The sequence below is a fragment of the Schistocerca piceifrons genome, chromosome 3 (genome assembly GCF_021461385.2).
Source record: "Schistocerca piceifrons isolate TAMUIC-IGC-003096 chromosome 3, iqSchPice1.1, whole genome shotgun sequence".
Lineage (NCBI taxonomy): Eukaryota > Metazoa > Arthropoda > Insecta > Orthoptera > Acrididae > Schistocerca > Schistocerca piceifrons.
Window position 1 is genome coordinate 518,510,249 of NC_060140.1, and position 15,226 is coordinate 518,525,474.

Consider the following 15,226-nt stretch of genomic DNA (forward strand, 5'->3'; position numbering starts at 1 on the left):
TGTGTGTGTGTGTGTGTGTGTGTGTGTGTGTGTGTGGAATTTTCCATTTTGTGCCCAACTTTAGTATTGGATTTTATTTTCCATTTTATGTCCAATTTTAGTAGGTCACATCATATTGATGCAAACACTATATCTACTACGTAAATTTGAACAGAACTTCAAGGTTAAAAAATAAAGTCTTGAGAACATTACTATACTGAGGTTGACATTCTAAATATTCCAGATTTATTGATCCTCAAAACAATCTTATTCACTAGGGGCTACCACATGAAAAACCGTGTACAAGTTTCTAAACATGTAAACAGTGATTTCACTTTAAATTTTTGATTAACAGTATGTGTATAGTGAGCCATTTTCCATGAAAATGTTTCACCATCCAGCTATGTTCTACAACTGAAAATGCCAAAATGCTCAGTGTTATAAATGCTTCCAGAAACATTGTACCTCGAATTCACAGTGTTCTTTTTTCCCCTGCATTACAGCCCAATGTCAAATAATATTAAAAATATGAATTTACGAACTATTCATGTGTACTTGAACACCACTTGCCTAACAACAAAATAATATATACAAATTCATATACACTACTCACTGAAAAAGTACGAGCATTGATAACCTATGTTACAGGTGCATGCAGCTTCCTTAGTAATCATGTTATTACCACAGTGTTATTTTTATTTAACGCCTTCACACTGTAACAGAAAAGTGATAAAGATATGTATATTAAATAAATATTTGTTCATTAATACATTCAGTTTTTCAATGGTTTCGAGTTTTAATTGGTATAAAATTGTGCCTAGTTTTCTCCATACCGCCCCTATCCAAGAAAATTGAACTGATTTTCACTATCAGCAACGAAGACCATTAAGGACTAAATTTATTGGAAAGTGGCTGTAAGAAATCCAGTATCCTTAAATAAGTTACTGCATGATGCATGGCTATCTGATTTACACAATGTTGTTATTTTTTGCTTCTACAGAACAAAATCTTTATTTACTTTAAGTGCAGTGCTGCAGAAAACAATTTCTTAAGACAACAAGGAGTCAAAATATGCAAAATAAACTGAGACAATGAGAGATTCTTCTAAGAGGGTAACATGCTAAACTCAACTTCTTAATCAGTTGATTCCATTTTAACTTGTTATCCACCTGGACCTAGGGAATTTTACACTGTGTATGACCATTAATGCGTTGTTCCAGTGATAACAGGTCATTATTGTTGGTTGGTAAGTGCATATGTCTGTTTGTTTTTACTTCAAAATGGTCCTAATGGCCTTTTTTTCAACAAAAAATTATTTTTGTGTTAGTGCTGCTGAACTTTCTCCATATGGTAATTCCATATTGTAAGTATGGTTCAAACAGGGCATGGTACACTGAATATACCAGCTGTTTATTAGCATAATGTGCAAGCTGTTTCATAATAAATATTTTGGTGCTTAATTTGCAGCATATATTGTCTGTAAATTGTCTCCATTGGAGCTTACTGTCAACAGTAATTGCTAAAAATTTTATAGAGAACTTCTTCCAATCCTGTTTCATCCATGAATAATCTACGTGATCTCCATTTTCTCTATTTGTGAATACAGTTAACACTGTCTTTTTTTAAATTTATAATTAAGGGCTGTTCCATGAGAACATGGACACAAACCATAAAAATTAAAAATATTCTTATTAAATATCTGATTATCGGTTCTGCTAGCTGAAACACAATATCTCTCTCTTTTTTTTTTTTTTAATTTGAAGCTTCATTTTCATGTTAAGAAGTGCTGGAACTAAACAAATGGCTTTATAGCTTGTCTAAAATTTCAGCTTCTAGACCCTCTAAGGAATTAGTTTTCAAAAGTACTACAATGATGCATAGTAAAGTAATTTATTAACAGAATCTATCTGAAAAACTTTACTTTAGAAGTATCTTAGGCCAGCCCATTCCGATAGCTTATATTGATTTTTTTAAATTAGTAATGTCCCCATGTTGGTCTATTTTTTATTGTTGTCTCCTGTCATTCTCTTACAAAAAAAAAAAACTTGAAATTTGTTTTTCAGGGTCAATGCAATTTTATAGAATCCTGAAAATATGCATGCAAATACAGAGTTATGGGGTAGATAAAAGTCTCAGAGCAGAGGAAAAAATATTCATTATAAACAATATTTTGTAGTGGTAACAGAATGACAATTTTATAACAGAATTTGACTGACATTATTTAAGATATTGTAGGTCAAATACGCTTATGTATGTTGGCTATACTGCAATTTTGTATGTTGGCTATACTCTTAGCAAAAATTGGAGGGAAAATGTGGAAGTCCCACAAGCCAAGAATGTACTTTTCAAAGAGAAGAAACTTACAGCCAGTGAGTCTGAAGAGTAACTGCTGAAAGGTGAGTTGTTAAGCTTCTTTAGTAAAGATTACAATGAAATGACTAAATGGCTTCATACTACATGTAGAATGGAGTTAATATTTTGATAAACGGTATTTATTCTTTCATAACCTATGCTTTCTCCGGGAAGCAATAGCAATGCCTAATTAAAAAACTTCAATATTGCCTATAGAAAAAGAAGTGACTGACTTCCTATGTACTGCAACAGAATGTTGATTATCTTTGAAGGTCACTAAATAATAGACATTTTTATGTATTGTGTTGTTAGAAGATCACTATATTGAATAGAATTTTTCATTTAAAACAGACATTGGCTTATTTCTAGGAATTACACTGTTTCGACAATAATTCTCAAACAAGACATTTCATTTTTACATTTGTTGTTATCAGCTGAGAAAATGAGACAATATCAGAAATGACTCAACGAGAAAGAGTTAAGTGACAAGATTAAGAGAAAGGACAGGGAAAGGAAAAGGCTGAATGGCAAAGTTTAACTGCTGGTCAACTTACGAAGCATGGAGAAAAAAGAAAGTTAACCAAAGAAAATTCAGAAATAAAGTTAGAGACAGCAGTGAAGGCAGTGGTGGTGATGCTTGCATCATCTACACCAATAGTCCATATAAATCTCCCACCACATTGAGGAAAGCAGTTAAACATATGGAAAACTGTATACCTACAAGTCTAAGAAAGTGCAAAGAAGTTGTCTTTGAATTAGACGCTTCTGATGGAGTTTTAGCAGGTGAGCAAGAGGTGAAAAATCAGATTCAACACCTAAATCCAGGCACAGAAGAAGCAGTTGCTACTTTTTATGTTCAAGAGGACATTTCATGGGCAACTCCTGAGATGAAAGATTATGGGATAGTGAAGAATAAGGAAGGTGGAAAAACATAATCATGACGTTGAAAGAAGCCCATGCTATATATCAAGAGGAATTCCCTGACGTGGCAATAAAATTGTCCAAGTTCTGTGCATTGAGACCAAAGTTAGTGTGCACCTTACAGGATACACCACACAATGTGTGTCTCTGCCACTACCACAAGAACGTAAAGCTATTTTTGAAAGTTATAAACGAGGCTGTTCCACAAATGAGAACCACGTTTTCTGACTTGATTGGCATAATAGTTTGCAGTCAAGAGAAAGAAGTTCGTGATATCAAAATGTGAAAAGTGCACAAATGTATCTTTGAAAGATAATTATTCTTAGGATGAGAACTTAATGAAGAAGCTGATCAAATGGACCTAATGGCAAACAGTGAACCAGCGAATCACTCAAAGAGATTCATGGTACTGTTGATCAGAGTCTTGAGGCTCTTTCAAACATGCTGCCCCAATTCTTACAAAATACATTTATTAAAAGACAACAATCAAAATTTTTTGAAAACAAAAAGTATTCTGCAAACAAGGATATTCATCTTGGTGCAAGTAGATTTTGCAGAAAATTATACTGTTCAACTGTAGAATGAATTCCAGAATGCCCATTGGTCAAAACCACAAATCACTTTGTTTACAGCATATGTTTGGGACTCACAAAATGGATATTCTTGTGCTGCTGTTAGTGATGAACTTGATCATAATAAATAAATAGTGCATGCTTTCATAAGTAAAATTGTAGAGCACATTATATCCATGAACCCAGAGGTAGAATCAGTCACATTCATGAGTGATGGTGCAGAGTGAATTTAAGCACTGTTTCCTGTTTGTCAACTTGACATTCTTCAGAGAACACTATGTAATAAATATTTCTTCAGACTTCTTTGCCACATCACATGGCAAAGGTGTCATGGATGGGAATGGTGGAACTGTAAAGTGTACAGTCTGGAATATCTGCAAAGTTGGGAAACACAGACTATCTGGTGCTGAGGACTTTGCAAAAATTGCATGTGAAAGATGTCATGGCATAAACATTGTTTATATCTCTGCCTAGCAAATTGCAGAGAATAAAGAGGAATTAGATCAAATGTGGATGGGAATAGTTCATATAGAGCAGACCAAAACCATCCATGCTGTTACACTTATTGCTCCATACATTATTGAGTACCAGCATTACTCGCTATCTCTCCAGAGGTTTGTGCACAATTTCAAAAAGTGATCTTCAGCCAAAGAAAATTTACAAGACCTGATCAATCATACAGCCTTGCATCAAGGGAATTTGTCTCTGGCCCCATGCTGGAAGAAACAGATCAAGATTTTTTGTGGGGCAGTTGATTTATGTTGAATATGGTTAAGAAATTTCATTTCTTAGAAAGAATGACGCAAATGGAAATACACTCCTGGAAATGGAAAAAAGAACACATTGACACCGGTGTGTCAGACCCACCATACTTGCTCCGGACACTGCGAGAGGGCTGTACAAGCAATGATCACACGCACGGCACAGCGGACACACCAGGAACCGTGGTGTTGGCCGTCGAATGGCGCTAGCTGCGCAGCATTTGTGCACCGCTGCCGTCAGTGTCAGCCAGTTTGCCGTGGCATACGGAGCTCCATCGCAGTCTTTAACACTGGTAGCATGCCGCGACAGCGTGGACGTGAACCGTATGTACAGTTGACGGACTTTGAGCGAGGGCGTATAGTGGGCATGCGGGAGGCCGGGTGGACGTACCGCCGAATTGCTCAACACGTGGGGCGTGAGGTCTCCACAGTACATTGATGTTGTCGCCAGTGGTCGGCGGAAGGTGCACGTGCCAGTCGACCTGGGACCGGACCGCAGCGACGCACGGATGCACGCCAAGACCGTAGGATCCTACGCAGTGCCGTAGGGGACAGCACCGCCACTTCCCAGCAAATTAGGGACACTATTGCTCCTGGGGTATCAGCGAGGACCATTCGCAACCGTCTCCATGAAGCTGGGCTATGGTCCCACACACCGTTAGGCCGTCTTCCGCTCACGCCCCAACATCGTGCAGCCGGCCTCCAGTGGTGTCGCGACAGGCGTGAATGGAGGGACGAATGGAGACGTGTCGTCTTCAGCGATGAGAGTCGCTTCTGCCTTGGTGCCAATGATGGTCGTATGCGCGTTTGGCGCCGTGCAGGTGAGCGCCACAATCAGGACTGCATACGACCGAGGCACACAGGGCCAACACCCGGCATCATGGTGTGGGGAGCGATCTCCTACACTGGCCGTACACCACTGGTGATCGTCGAGGGGACACTGGATAGTGCACGGTACATCCAAACCATCATCGAACCCATCGTTCTACCATTCCTAGACCGGCAAGGGAACTTGCTGTTCCAACAGGACAATGCACGTCCGCATGTATCCCGTGCCACCCAACGTGCTCTAGAAGGTGTAAGTCAACTACCCTGGCCAGCAATATCTCCGGATCTGTCCCCCATTGAGCATGTTTGGGACTGGATGAAGCGTCGTCTCACGCGGTCTGCACGTCCAGCACGAACGCTGGTCCAACTGAGGCGCCAGGTGGAAATGGCATGGCAAGCCGTTCCACAGGACTACATCCAGCATCTCTACGATCGTCTCCATGGGAGAATAGCAGCCTGCATTGCTGCGAAAGGTGGATATACACTGTACTAGTGCCGACATTGTGCATGCTCTGTTGCCTGTGTCTATGTGCCTGTGGTTCTGTCTGTGTGATCATGTGATGTATCTGACCCCAGGAATGTGTCAATAAAGTTTCCCCTTCCTGGGACAATGAATTCACGGTGTTCTTATTTCAATTTCCAGGAGTGTATATTTACATTTCCCACAAAGAAAGATAAATGTTGGGTAGCAAATGACCAAATTTTTGAGAAACTAGCTGCACCTACTATAGATCAGAGGAATAAGTACCATTTTCCCTACCCAATTAGCAGTCCAGAATAAAACTGGTAATTTGTAACAGAAAGTGTCATTCCATTGCTATGAAGTGTCATTCCGTTACCAGCAATTTTTTTTTATTTTGTTAGTAAAATATTGTCCGCCCCAATAGCTGAAAGGTCAGCGTGACAGTCTGTCATGCCAAGGGGCCCGGGTTTGATTGATTTCCGGCTGCATCAGATTTTATCTCTGATCAAGGACTGGGTGTTGTGTTGTCCTCATTATCATTTCATCATCATTAGTGGAAGGCAACGGGAAACCACCACTGGAATCACTTCGCTAGACACTTATGCGGTGGACCTCTCTGAAGAGGCTTCCCCATGACAAGACCTGCCATAAGGCAGAACACAAAGTAAGTAGAACATTAGTTTCGTGCATTTATCTTATATGCCATTTCGTTTCCCAATTATTCCTCTTCACAATATAATTTTTGTGGATTTTTATGGGCAATGAGCAAGCTGTATTATTGTTGCCTTATAAATGAGAACAATATGCATGTCTGAATTATGTCATTCCATTACCAAAAAGCTTTTTTTATGTAAGCCTAATTATATGAATGAAACAAACTATTAAATAAAATGTGTTCCTTTGCTTACACAGAAAATATAATATTAATTTTTTTTTGTTTTTTAGCATGATTCTTGGTCTTTTCTATGCTTAAAGTGCAAAAACAATTACAGAGTGTCATTCTGTTACTCATGGAACTACCCTTAAGGGGATACGGAATCACCTATCCCCGCAATGTTAATATATGCCTACTATAGGGAACATTTTCTCACAAACTACTGGAGACAGAGAGGTAAAAATTTTACTGTATGTGCATTCATATGTTACAACAATACTGAAACAACAGTTTATTGTCAAAGTATTTTCTTACAGAGATATTGTACATTTATTTTTAAGTAAATTTTTTCCATCGCTTTTTACTAGACTATCACCCCTAAGTCTTTTGTAAATCAAGTAATTAAAAAATCGTTGTTTCAGTATGTAATAGGGACCTATGTCACTACGTCATAAAAATTTCAGACTTCTAGGTTGACCAGTACCTGAGATAATGTTCCTAGATGAAGTAAAAAGTAAACTTACGGGAAACGGAGAAAGAAGATTAAAACATTCCTGATCCGTAGCTAATACCCCCTTCACAGTCTTCATAATCATCTTCAAGTCTTCTTTTGGCACCCCTCTGCACCTGTCTTGCTTTTTTCACTAATGTCTTGATTATATTATCAGCATGCCTTAGTCTGTGCTGATCTAAAAAGAACATAGCACGTACCGTACGGGAACCAACACACATACCCAACTTTTGAAGGACCTGGCATTTAGTTATATTTCCAAGATTGAAGGTTGCCACAGCATCATACACACCAAAATGTAGTGTATTAATTCCGACAAACACTGTTTTTGGGAGACGATGCCATATCACACTATTCAAGCACTCGTTGGGGTTCTGCGTTTTTCCGTGAAGACATTTCATCAGAAGACTTCTGTCAGCCAGATCTCTGAAAATGGGCTTTATTTCTGCCATGATGGCTGATGGTAGACTGTGGTGGTGAATGTATTTCTCTCCTGTTGTTAGTCCCCTATTGTATTTACACCAGCTGTTTTCACCTTTGGGGCACAAACCATGTTGTGGATGCTCATCCGTGGATGCGGTGTGGAAATATAAAGCCCACATAGCTCTCCTCATTTCTTCAAGATTGCCTGTATTTTGCCTGATTGCAAGGCCATAGCAGTTCTGAATGTGGTCTATTATGGAATCAGTCAATCTTCCTCTGCCATCCAAGGTTTTCCCATCATCTAGTTTTTTCCCTTTCATAACTGATTTTAACTTTCTCAGCCTGGCACCCATTCTCTTCTGCACATGTCCCATACATTCAAGTTTGCTTATATTTACACTGTTCCCATATGGTTTGCTTTCCAAAACTTCTTTGAATGCTTTAGAGTCACCATCTCCCAGATATTTGACATAGCGAACATTATACCACTGTGAAGAGCGATGAAAAATTTTCTTCACCCCAGCAACCTCCATGCCACCACTACTACCATAATAATTAGCAATACAGTCATCACTGTGTTCATTTTTCAGCCTGCCTGTGCACCTACAGTATTTAGACATTATTGCAACATCAATAACCTTGCCAGTATCAACACTAGTTGCTGTTACAACACCATTGTTGGAGGTGTGGCCCCTTTTCTGCCACGTGCCATCAAACGCCACTGTGAGGTCACGACTGCCGTCATTTTCTTCCACTGCTTCTTCCACAGCAACCTGCATTGACTTCTGTGCTACATCTTCAACTGCAGATCCTAGTACATAATTGTAAGCTTCAAACTTTGAAGGTGCACTTGGAAGATTTAGAACACCACATAGCATATCACCAGCTGCTTTGCCCTTACCAATTGCTCGCAATCCATAAACTAACCTAATATTTACACTATAAAGTTCAGTTTTCTTGTATCCATTATTTACAGTTACTGAAACCGAACTTGGAAACTTACAGCTGTATTTACAAACACTGCATATTAAATTAAACTGGGCAGCCAGGCCAACATGGGATTCTACTTTCAGAGAAACGTTTCCATGACATTTTTTGCAGCACAAACTGTTTTCAAGAGCTTCACACAATATATTCGTATCAATGAGTTCAAAAACTTCATTCCCTCTATCAAGTAAATTATATTTCTCTTCCAAATCTCTTAGTTTTTTATGAGAAGCACTGTTTTCATTTGGTGTAAGTTCGTTCGGCAAATCAGTAATAAGTGGATTCACATTTTCCAACAGTGATGATGATGAACTGCTTTGCTTTGCTAATGAATCATTATTTCTTTTCTTTTGCCAGTTCACACGCTTTTTAAATACTTTTGCTTTAGCTCTAGGCATTTTCACTGCGAAAAATGAAGCACTAAATACGAAATAACTCAACAACAACTACTTTCTTATATCACACTGTTTACAAAACAGTCCCGCCACAAAGTCAAAGAGTAACTTGAGGAAACCAGAGAGAATCATTTTCGGGCAACTAGTGTATAAATAGTCGCTGGAAACCGGGATATTTGAATTCATGTCACTTTAAAGGTACTGCCAAAAAGTTCATGGTCAGCCACGAGAGACGTGTATAACTAAAGCGCAATACCCGATCTCACAAATATATAAAAATAAAATAGTTATAATTGTAGTAGAGCTATGTATGATACGTCATTTTAAAGAGGAAACATGGCAGAATATAATACGCCAATAAAAAAAATTCGATTTTTTAACCCAAAATCCGATTCCGTATCCCCTTAAGTCATTCTGTATGAGCCACTGTACTGTGTTACGTATCAACATAAACACACTTATCTCCAGTGTTTCCAGATTTTCTCCTACATTCATTAATATCATGCCATTCACATGCAGCAGCATTTCTTTTGATCATTCTCAATAACTTCAATATTGTTAAGAAATACAATGAACAGGAATGGGCCAAGTACATATCCTTGAGGTGCATCATACTGAATATTTCCGCTTTCAGATCTGCATCCAGACTGCATCGTCACTTATTGCTTTCTGTTACTAACACATGATTTTATTTATTGCAGTGCATATCCAGTTATGCCATAGCTTTCAAGTTTTTCGGTTAGTGCTGTATTGGTGATTGTGCCACAAGATTTAGACAAACGTAAAAACATAGCAGATACAAAGTCTCTTTTTTCTAATGCATCTACAACAGATTCTTGTTAGGCTTGAGGTAGCAGTTTTTGTAGATTTCCCTTTTCGGAAAACACATTGTACTGGAATCAGAATGCTATGTTTCTCTAAGAACATGGTCATCCTAGTATACATCAGCATCTCTAATGTTTTTGAGAAACCACAGATACTATTATGTAGTTATTTGGGTTATCTTTCTCACCTTTCTTGCGCATTGGAAACATTTCACTTATTTTTAATTTCTATGGAAATCCCATTTAATGAGATGATTGCAATGTCGAAAAGAGGTCCAATTATTTCTTCATGCACATGCTTTATTAGACAATCTTATACTTCATCATCTCTTACATATTTCTTGGATTTTAATTTCTGAATTACTTTTATGAGTTCCATTTTTGTTACTGGTTCCAGCAACATTGACGGGATGGTTGCCCATTTGTTATTGGGCGATTTGACCCCTGATGATTTCTGAGTATGAACTGTATATTAGAGGGAAACATTACAAATTCTGAAATGCCAATTAACCACATTGGAGAATCATTCAAAAATATGAGTGGACCCAGTGCCCATCCTAGTGGCACTCCACATGTTGTGTTCGCCAGTCTGACATTAGCTTCCCACCTGAGAACAGTTAATGAGACCCTTAGCTTTCTGTTATGAAAGTAGGAACATCTACATCTACATCCATACTCCGCAAGCCACCTGACAGTGTGTGGCGGAGGGTACCTTGAGTACCTCTATCGGTTCTCCCTTCTATTCCAGTCTCATATTGTTTGTGGAAAGAAGGATTGCTTCTTTGTGGGCACTAATCTCTCTGATTTTATCCTCATGATCTCTTCGCGAGATATACGTAGGAGGGAGCAATATACTGCTTGACTCCTCAGTGAAGGTATGTTCTCGAAACTTCAACAAAAGCCCTTACCGAGCTACTGAGCGTCTCTCCTGCAGAGTCTTCCACTGGAGTTTATCATCTTCGTAACGCTTTCATGATTACTAAATGATCCAGTAACGAAGCATGCTGCTCTCCGTTGGATCTTCTCTATCTCTTCTATCAACCCTATCTGGTACGGATCCCACAATGCTGAGCAGTATTCAAGCAGTGGGCGAACAAGCGTACTGTAACCTACTTCCTTTGTTTTCGGATTGAATTTCCTCAGGATTCTTCCAATGAATCTCAGTCTGGCATCTGATTTACTGACGATCAACTTTATATGATCATTCCATTTTAAATCACTCCTAATGCGTACTCCCAGATAATTTATGGAATTAACTGCTTCCAGTTGCTGACTTGCTATATTGTAGATAAATGATACGGGATCTTTCTTTCTATGTATTTGCAGCACATTACACTTGTCTACATTGAGATTCAATTGCCATTCCCTGCACCATCCGTCAATTCGCTGCAGATCCTCTTGCATTGCAGTACAATTTTCCACTGTTACAGCCTCTCGATATACCACAGCATCATGGGCAAAAAGCCTCAGTGAACTTCCGATGTCATCCACAAGGTCATTTATGTATACTGTGAATAGCAACAGTCCTACGACACTCGCCTGCGGCACACCTGAAGTCACTCTTACTTCGGAAGACTTCTCTCCACTGAGAATGACATGCTGCATTCTGTTATCTAGGAACTCTTCAAACCAATCACACAATTGGTCTGATAGTCGATATGCTCTTACTTTGTTCATTAAACAACTATGGGAACTGTATTGAACGCCTTGCAGAAGTCGAGAAACACGGCATCAACCTGGGAACCGGTGTCTATGGCTCTCTGAGTCTCGTGGAACCCACCCAAGCAGGAGGGACACCATTAATGTCGTAACACTTTAGTCGGCGAAGTTGAATTTTGTGTTCTGCTCAATCAAAGCCTTTGAGAAGGTCACACAATATATCAACGTGACAATTTTTTCTTGTTTAGCTCTGCCAGAACTGCAGTTGTAAGGTCCTGTATTGCTTTCTCTGTGGAGTCTCTTTCACAAATGCCATACTCAGAGCCAATTAACAAGTTCTGCTTACTACATCAGTATTTACATCATTTGCCGACAAATTATTATATTTATCACAAGTTATATGTTTTTAGGTTTGGTGGTACCTCCAAGTACATGTGGCAAGATCAAGCCATTAATGCTTATTTTCCCCCTCGGCTCCAAGTCAGGTGTTGCACTGTCAACGTGTGGACACAAAATAGTTGGGCTATACTGACAGGCATTATAACCATGCCGAAAATATCAAGTTGTTAAGTTTGTGACTTGACTGTGGGAAGATTGTTCGACATAGAGGAAAGAAAAGACCAACCAACACAATGACGTGTATACATGTCAAGGTACCACATATAAAAGTATCTGCAGTTCCACACATTACACACTGTATATTAACAGTACACCCAGCAGTAAGCACAAGCTGAAATAATTTGCTGTACATTCTGCTCTCAATAAAATGATATTCTTTTACTTAAACTGTCCCGGTAGTAATAATATTAGTACATCACATCCAAATGATGACAGAAAGGTAATATGCAATTTGCACCGTCCTATTTGAAAGAGTAATATGATGATAACAGGTATATTTATGCCCACAAATCTTTGTTCCACACAAGTAAATGTCTCCTAATCACTTGTGCTGGCAGCTAACATGAATGGCAGTGGTACAAAGGCATAGCATTATAAAGATCTGTATTCCAACTGAGATTAAAAGTTTCCACTCCATAGCCTGTAGTAAATGACATAATGCCTGATCATATTAATCTTCAACAAAGAAAAATTTTTGATTTTGTTCTCTGACTTCTATTGTCCACACAGGCCACCAACACAGCAAACCGTGTAGTGTCATAATTTCCAACTGAAACCCACAAGTATTTTTTTTAAAGTTTACTAATCATTCCCTAACGGTACATAACCTCAGACTATACAAATACCCACGAACATAAACAGTCATCAACAAAAAAGACTTCTGCTGCTTTTATTTTCGTATGTATTTTCTGCTGTTATGGAATACTCTTTCTTCTTTAACTCTTAAATCTTCATAAGGGCTTGTTAAAAAAAAGTCGCCATGGTTCCCGCTCATGCATATCTGCTCCAAATATGGACAGTTGTCTTGGTTCCCACTCATACATCAAAATTACAAGAATACCCTAAACGCCGCCCCCTTCTCGCAAACAAGCACTCTAACATGAATGTTGTCAGCGAAGAGCGGGAAAGAAGACAATTTGAGGTATTACAGAACTAATAAGATACATACAGGCAACAGAAATTCATCCATCAGTGACAGCTTTTTTTCTGTAGCATACATTTCACATAGAAAATAAGTCTACGACGCTATTCCCCAAATTCTTTGTTTTACAACGACAATAGATTATTTGAAGAAAACGAGTCAACAATACTGGTATTCTAGCAATATACTACACATTGTTGTCAATAGGACGCTATATCAACTATTTACTTCAATACTGCTCGAGTATGAAGGGCTGTCGGCATCTTTATACTGAAAGGAAGCCACTGACAGAGGGAAAGACACTAACACTTTATTCTGTGGCTTGATCGAAGCTAATATCTTGCAATTTGTGTGACATTAAAAAATCCACACGTGATTTGTGTTTCAATTACAATTTAAGCATTACTGTTCAATTCCAAACAAAAATCAAGTGATTCATTGAGGATGCAGTTTTACACTCCTTGCTATACACATGTAGATGCTGACTGCGTACTTCTCTGTCTGTGACGTCGTCTCCGTTGTTTCCCTTGCACGATGCCTTTGTGAATCATGACAACACGCTATGCGTATCTGATTAAGGAGGGGGTCGGTGGCTGCATACACTTCCGTCGGCGGATTCTTGGCAACTAAAGAGGACCGCAGTCCTGTTGCACCTACACTTGTAGACAGTACAATCACGTGGCACGCTCAACTGACAGTTACGACGCATCCTCTCCCTACTCGCCACACGGAGAGCACTGCTCTGAACCAACGTCACACACGCAACCGGTTTCTGTCACCTACATTCGCTCTTCAACTACCGTGTCACATACGCACTCGTAGCAACTTCTGCACCTCAGCTGTGCTACTTGCGGACTACCTAACGGACCAACAGCTATAAATGCTTCCTTTTTTCCTCTACTTTCCCTTCATCAGTGGCATTTATCCATTATGCTTTGACGACGCTTTCTCCCGTTCAAGACGCATGACAACGCATTGGCTTTCGTGGTGTGTCATATTTGTCATTCTGTTACATAGGTTGATTTTAATAGAAGATTACGCCGGGAGATATTTCCTTCTAATCAATGGTTCTGTGATTTTTTCCTATAGTTACGGTGTGTTTTGATTGCTTTGTAATTTATAGTGAACCTAGCACTCTTGATCTACGGTACGACAGTGATTTTCATCGTTTACAACTGCCATGCAGGATGTATGGTACTGGCCTAGATTGTTGATTAGTTCGTTCAAGGATTCGCCTATCACATCACAGAAAATCTGCACTTGCTGGCCCTTTATCGGCTGCCGCATGAAATTTCGCTGTCGGAAATATTAGAAACTGAATGGGCATATTAGACATGAGCGTAAGCATGTTCTGTCTAGACGCGGTTTACCCAAAGACGGAGCCATACCGAAAGGGTGGCGAATAGGTCCCCGATAATGGCCTAAGCACAAAAAAAAAAGTTTAAGAACTAACCGGGAGTGGTAAGTAAGATCTCCTATACCCTGCGTCCCTATCTTTGGACTTCGAGAAGAAGCCTTTCCCTCGGCCCGAGAGTGTAAATCCACGCTATTGTCATAACGTCATGTCTCCAGTGCCATTTCGTCCGAGTGCGATCATACAGACGACCATAATAGAACATAGGGCCACCGCAAACATCGTTTAGGTGACAACAGTCCACGTGGTTCAAACAGTTGCCACCTAAATAGCTCACGCCCACCAACAGAGTTCCTGCCGCTACTTCGATGCGATATTCTAGGATCTAAAAGGTCGACGGGTGATGAAGCAAATTGTGATTTCACCTAAAGCTTACTAGTTTTGTTGATTTCTGTCGACTGAGGAATGGGGACTATACAGTGCTGCAAAGTAATAAACTATCTGATAGCACAGTATTCGGACACCCCTACGTAATGCGGAGTTGACAACCAGTTGCCATGTAGAGTCGGATCCATCAATATTGTGATGTCAGTACCGAAGCAGTCAGAATGGGTTGATCAGGAGAGCTCAGTAACTCAGAATTTGGACTAATTGGATCTCAGCTGAGTAACAAATCCCTCAGGCCATTTCAACGCTTTACGAGTTGTCCAAGTGGACAGTTGGTATTGTGTTTTTGAAGTGGGAATGCGAAAGAACAGCCACAGCTCAATCAAAACAAAGCCA

At 39.4% G+C, this 15,226-nt stretch overlaps 1 protein-coding gene across 4 annotated transcripts in view; it reads right to left on the reverse strand.

The window, feature by feature from the left end:
• The window catches only part of LOC124788273 (fatty acid hydroxylase domain-containing protein 2), a 200,808-nt gene that overhangs the window by 115,432 nt on the left and 70,150 nt on the right, over positions 1 to 15,226 (reverse strand). For 2 of the 4 annotated variants that reach the window (XM_047255483.1, XM_047255484.1), the window contains exon 1: positions 13,583 to 13,819. The exons of the other annotated variants lie outside the window; for them this stretch is intronic. In XM_047255483.1, the coding sequence (XP_047111439.1) occupies positions 13,583 to 13,640 (58 nt within the window). In that variant the 5' untranslated portion in view covers positions 13,641 to 13,819. Of the gene's footprint in view, positions 1 to 13,582; positions 13,820 to 15,226 lie in introns of those variants that run through there. 4 annotated transcript variants of the gene reach the window in all.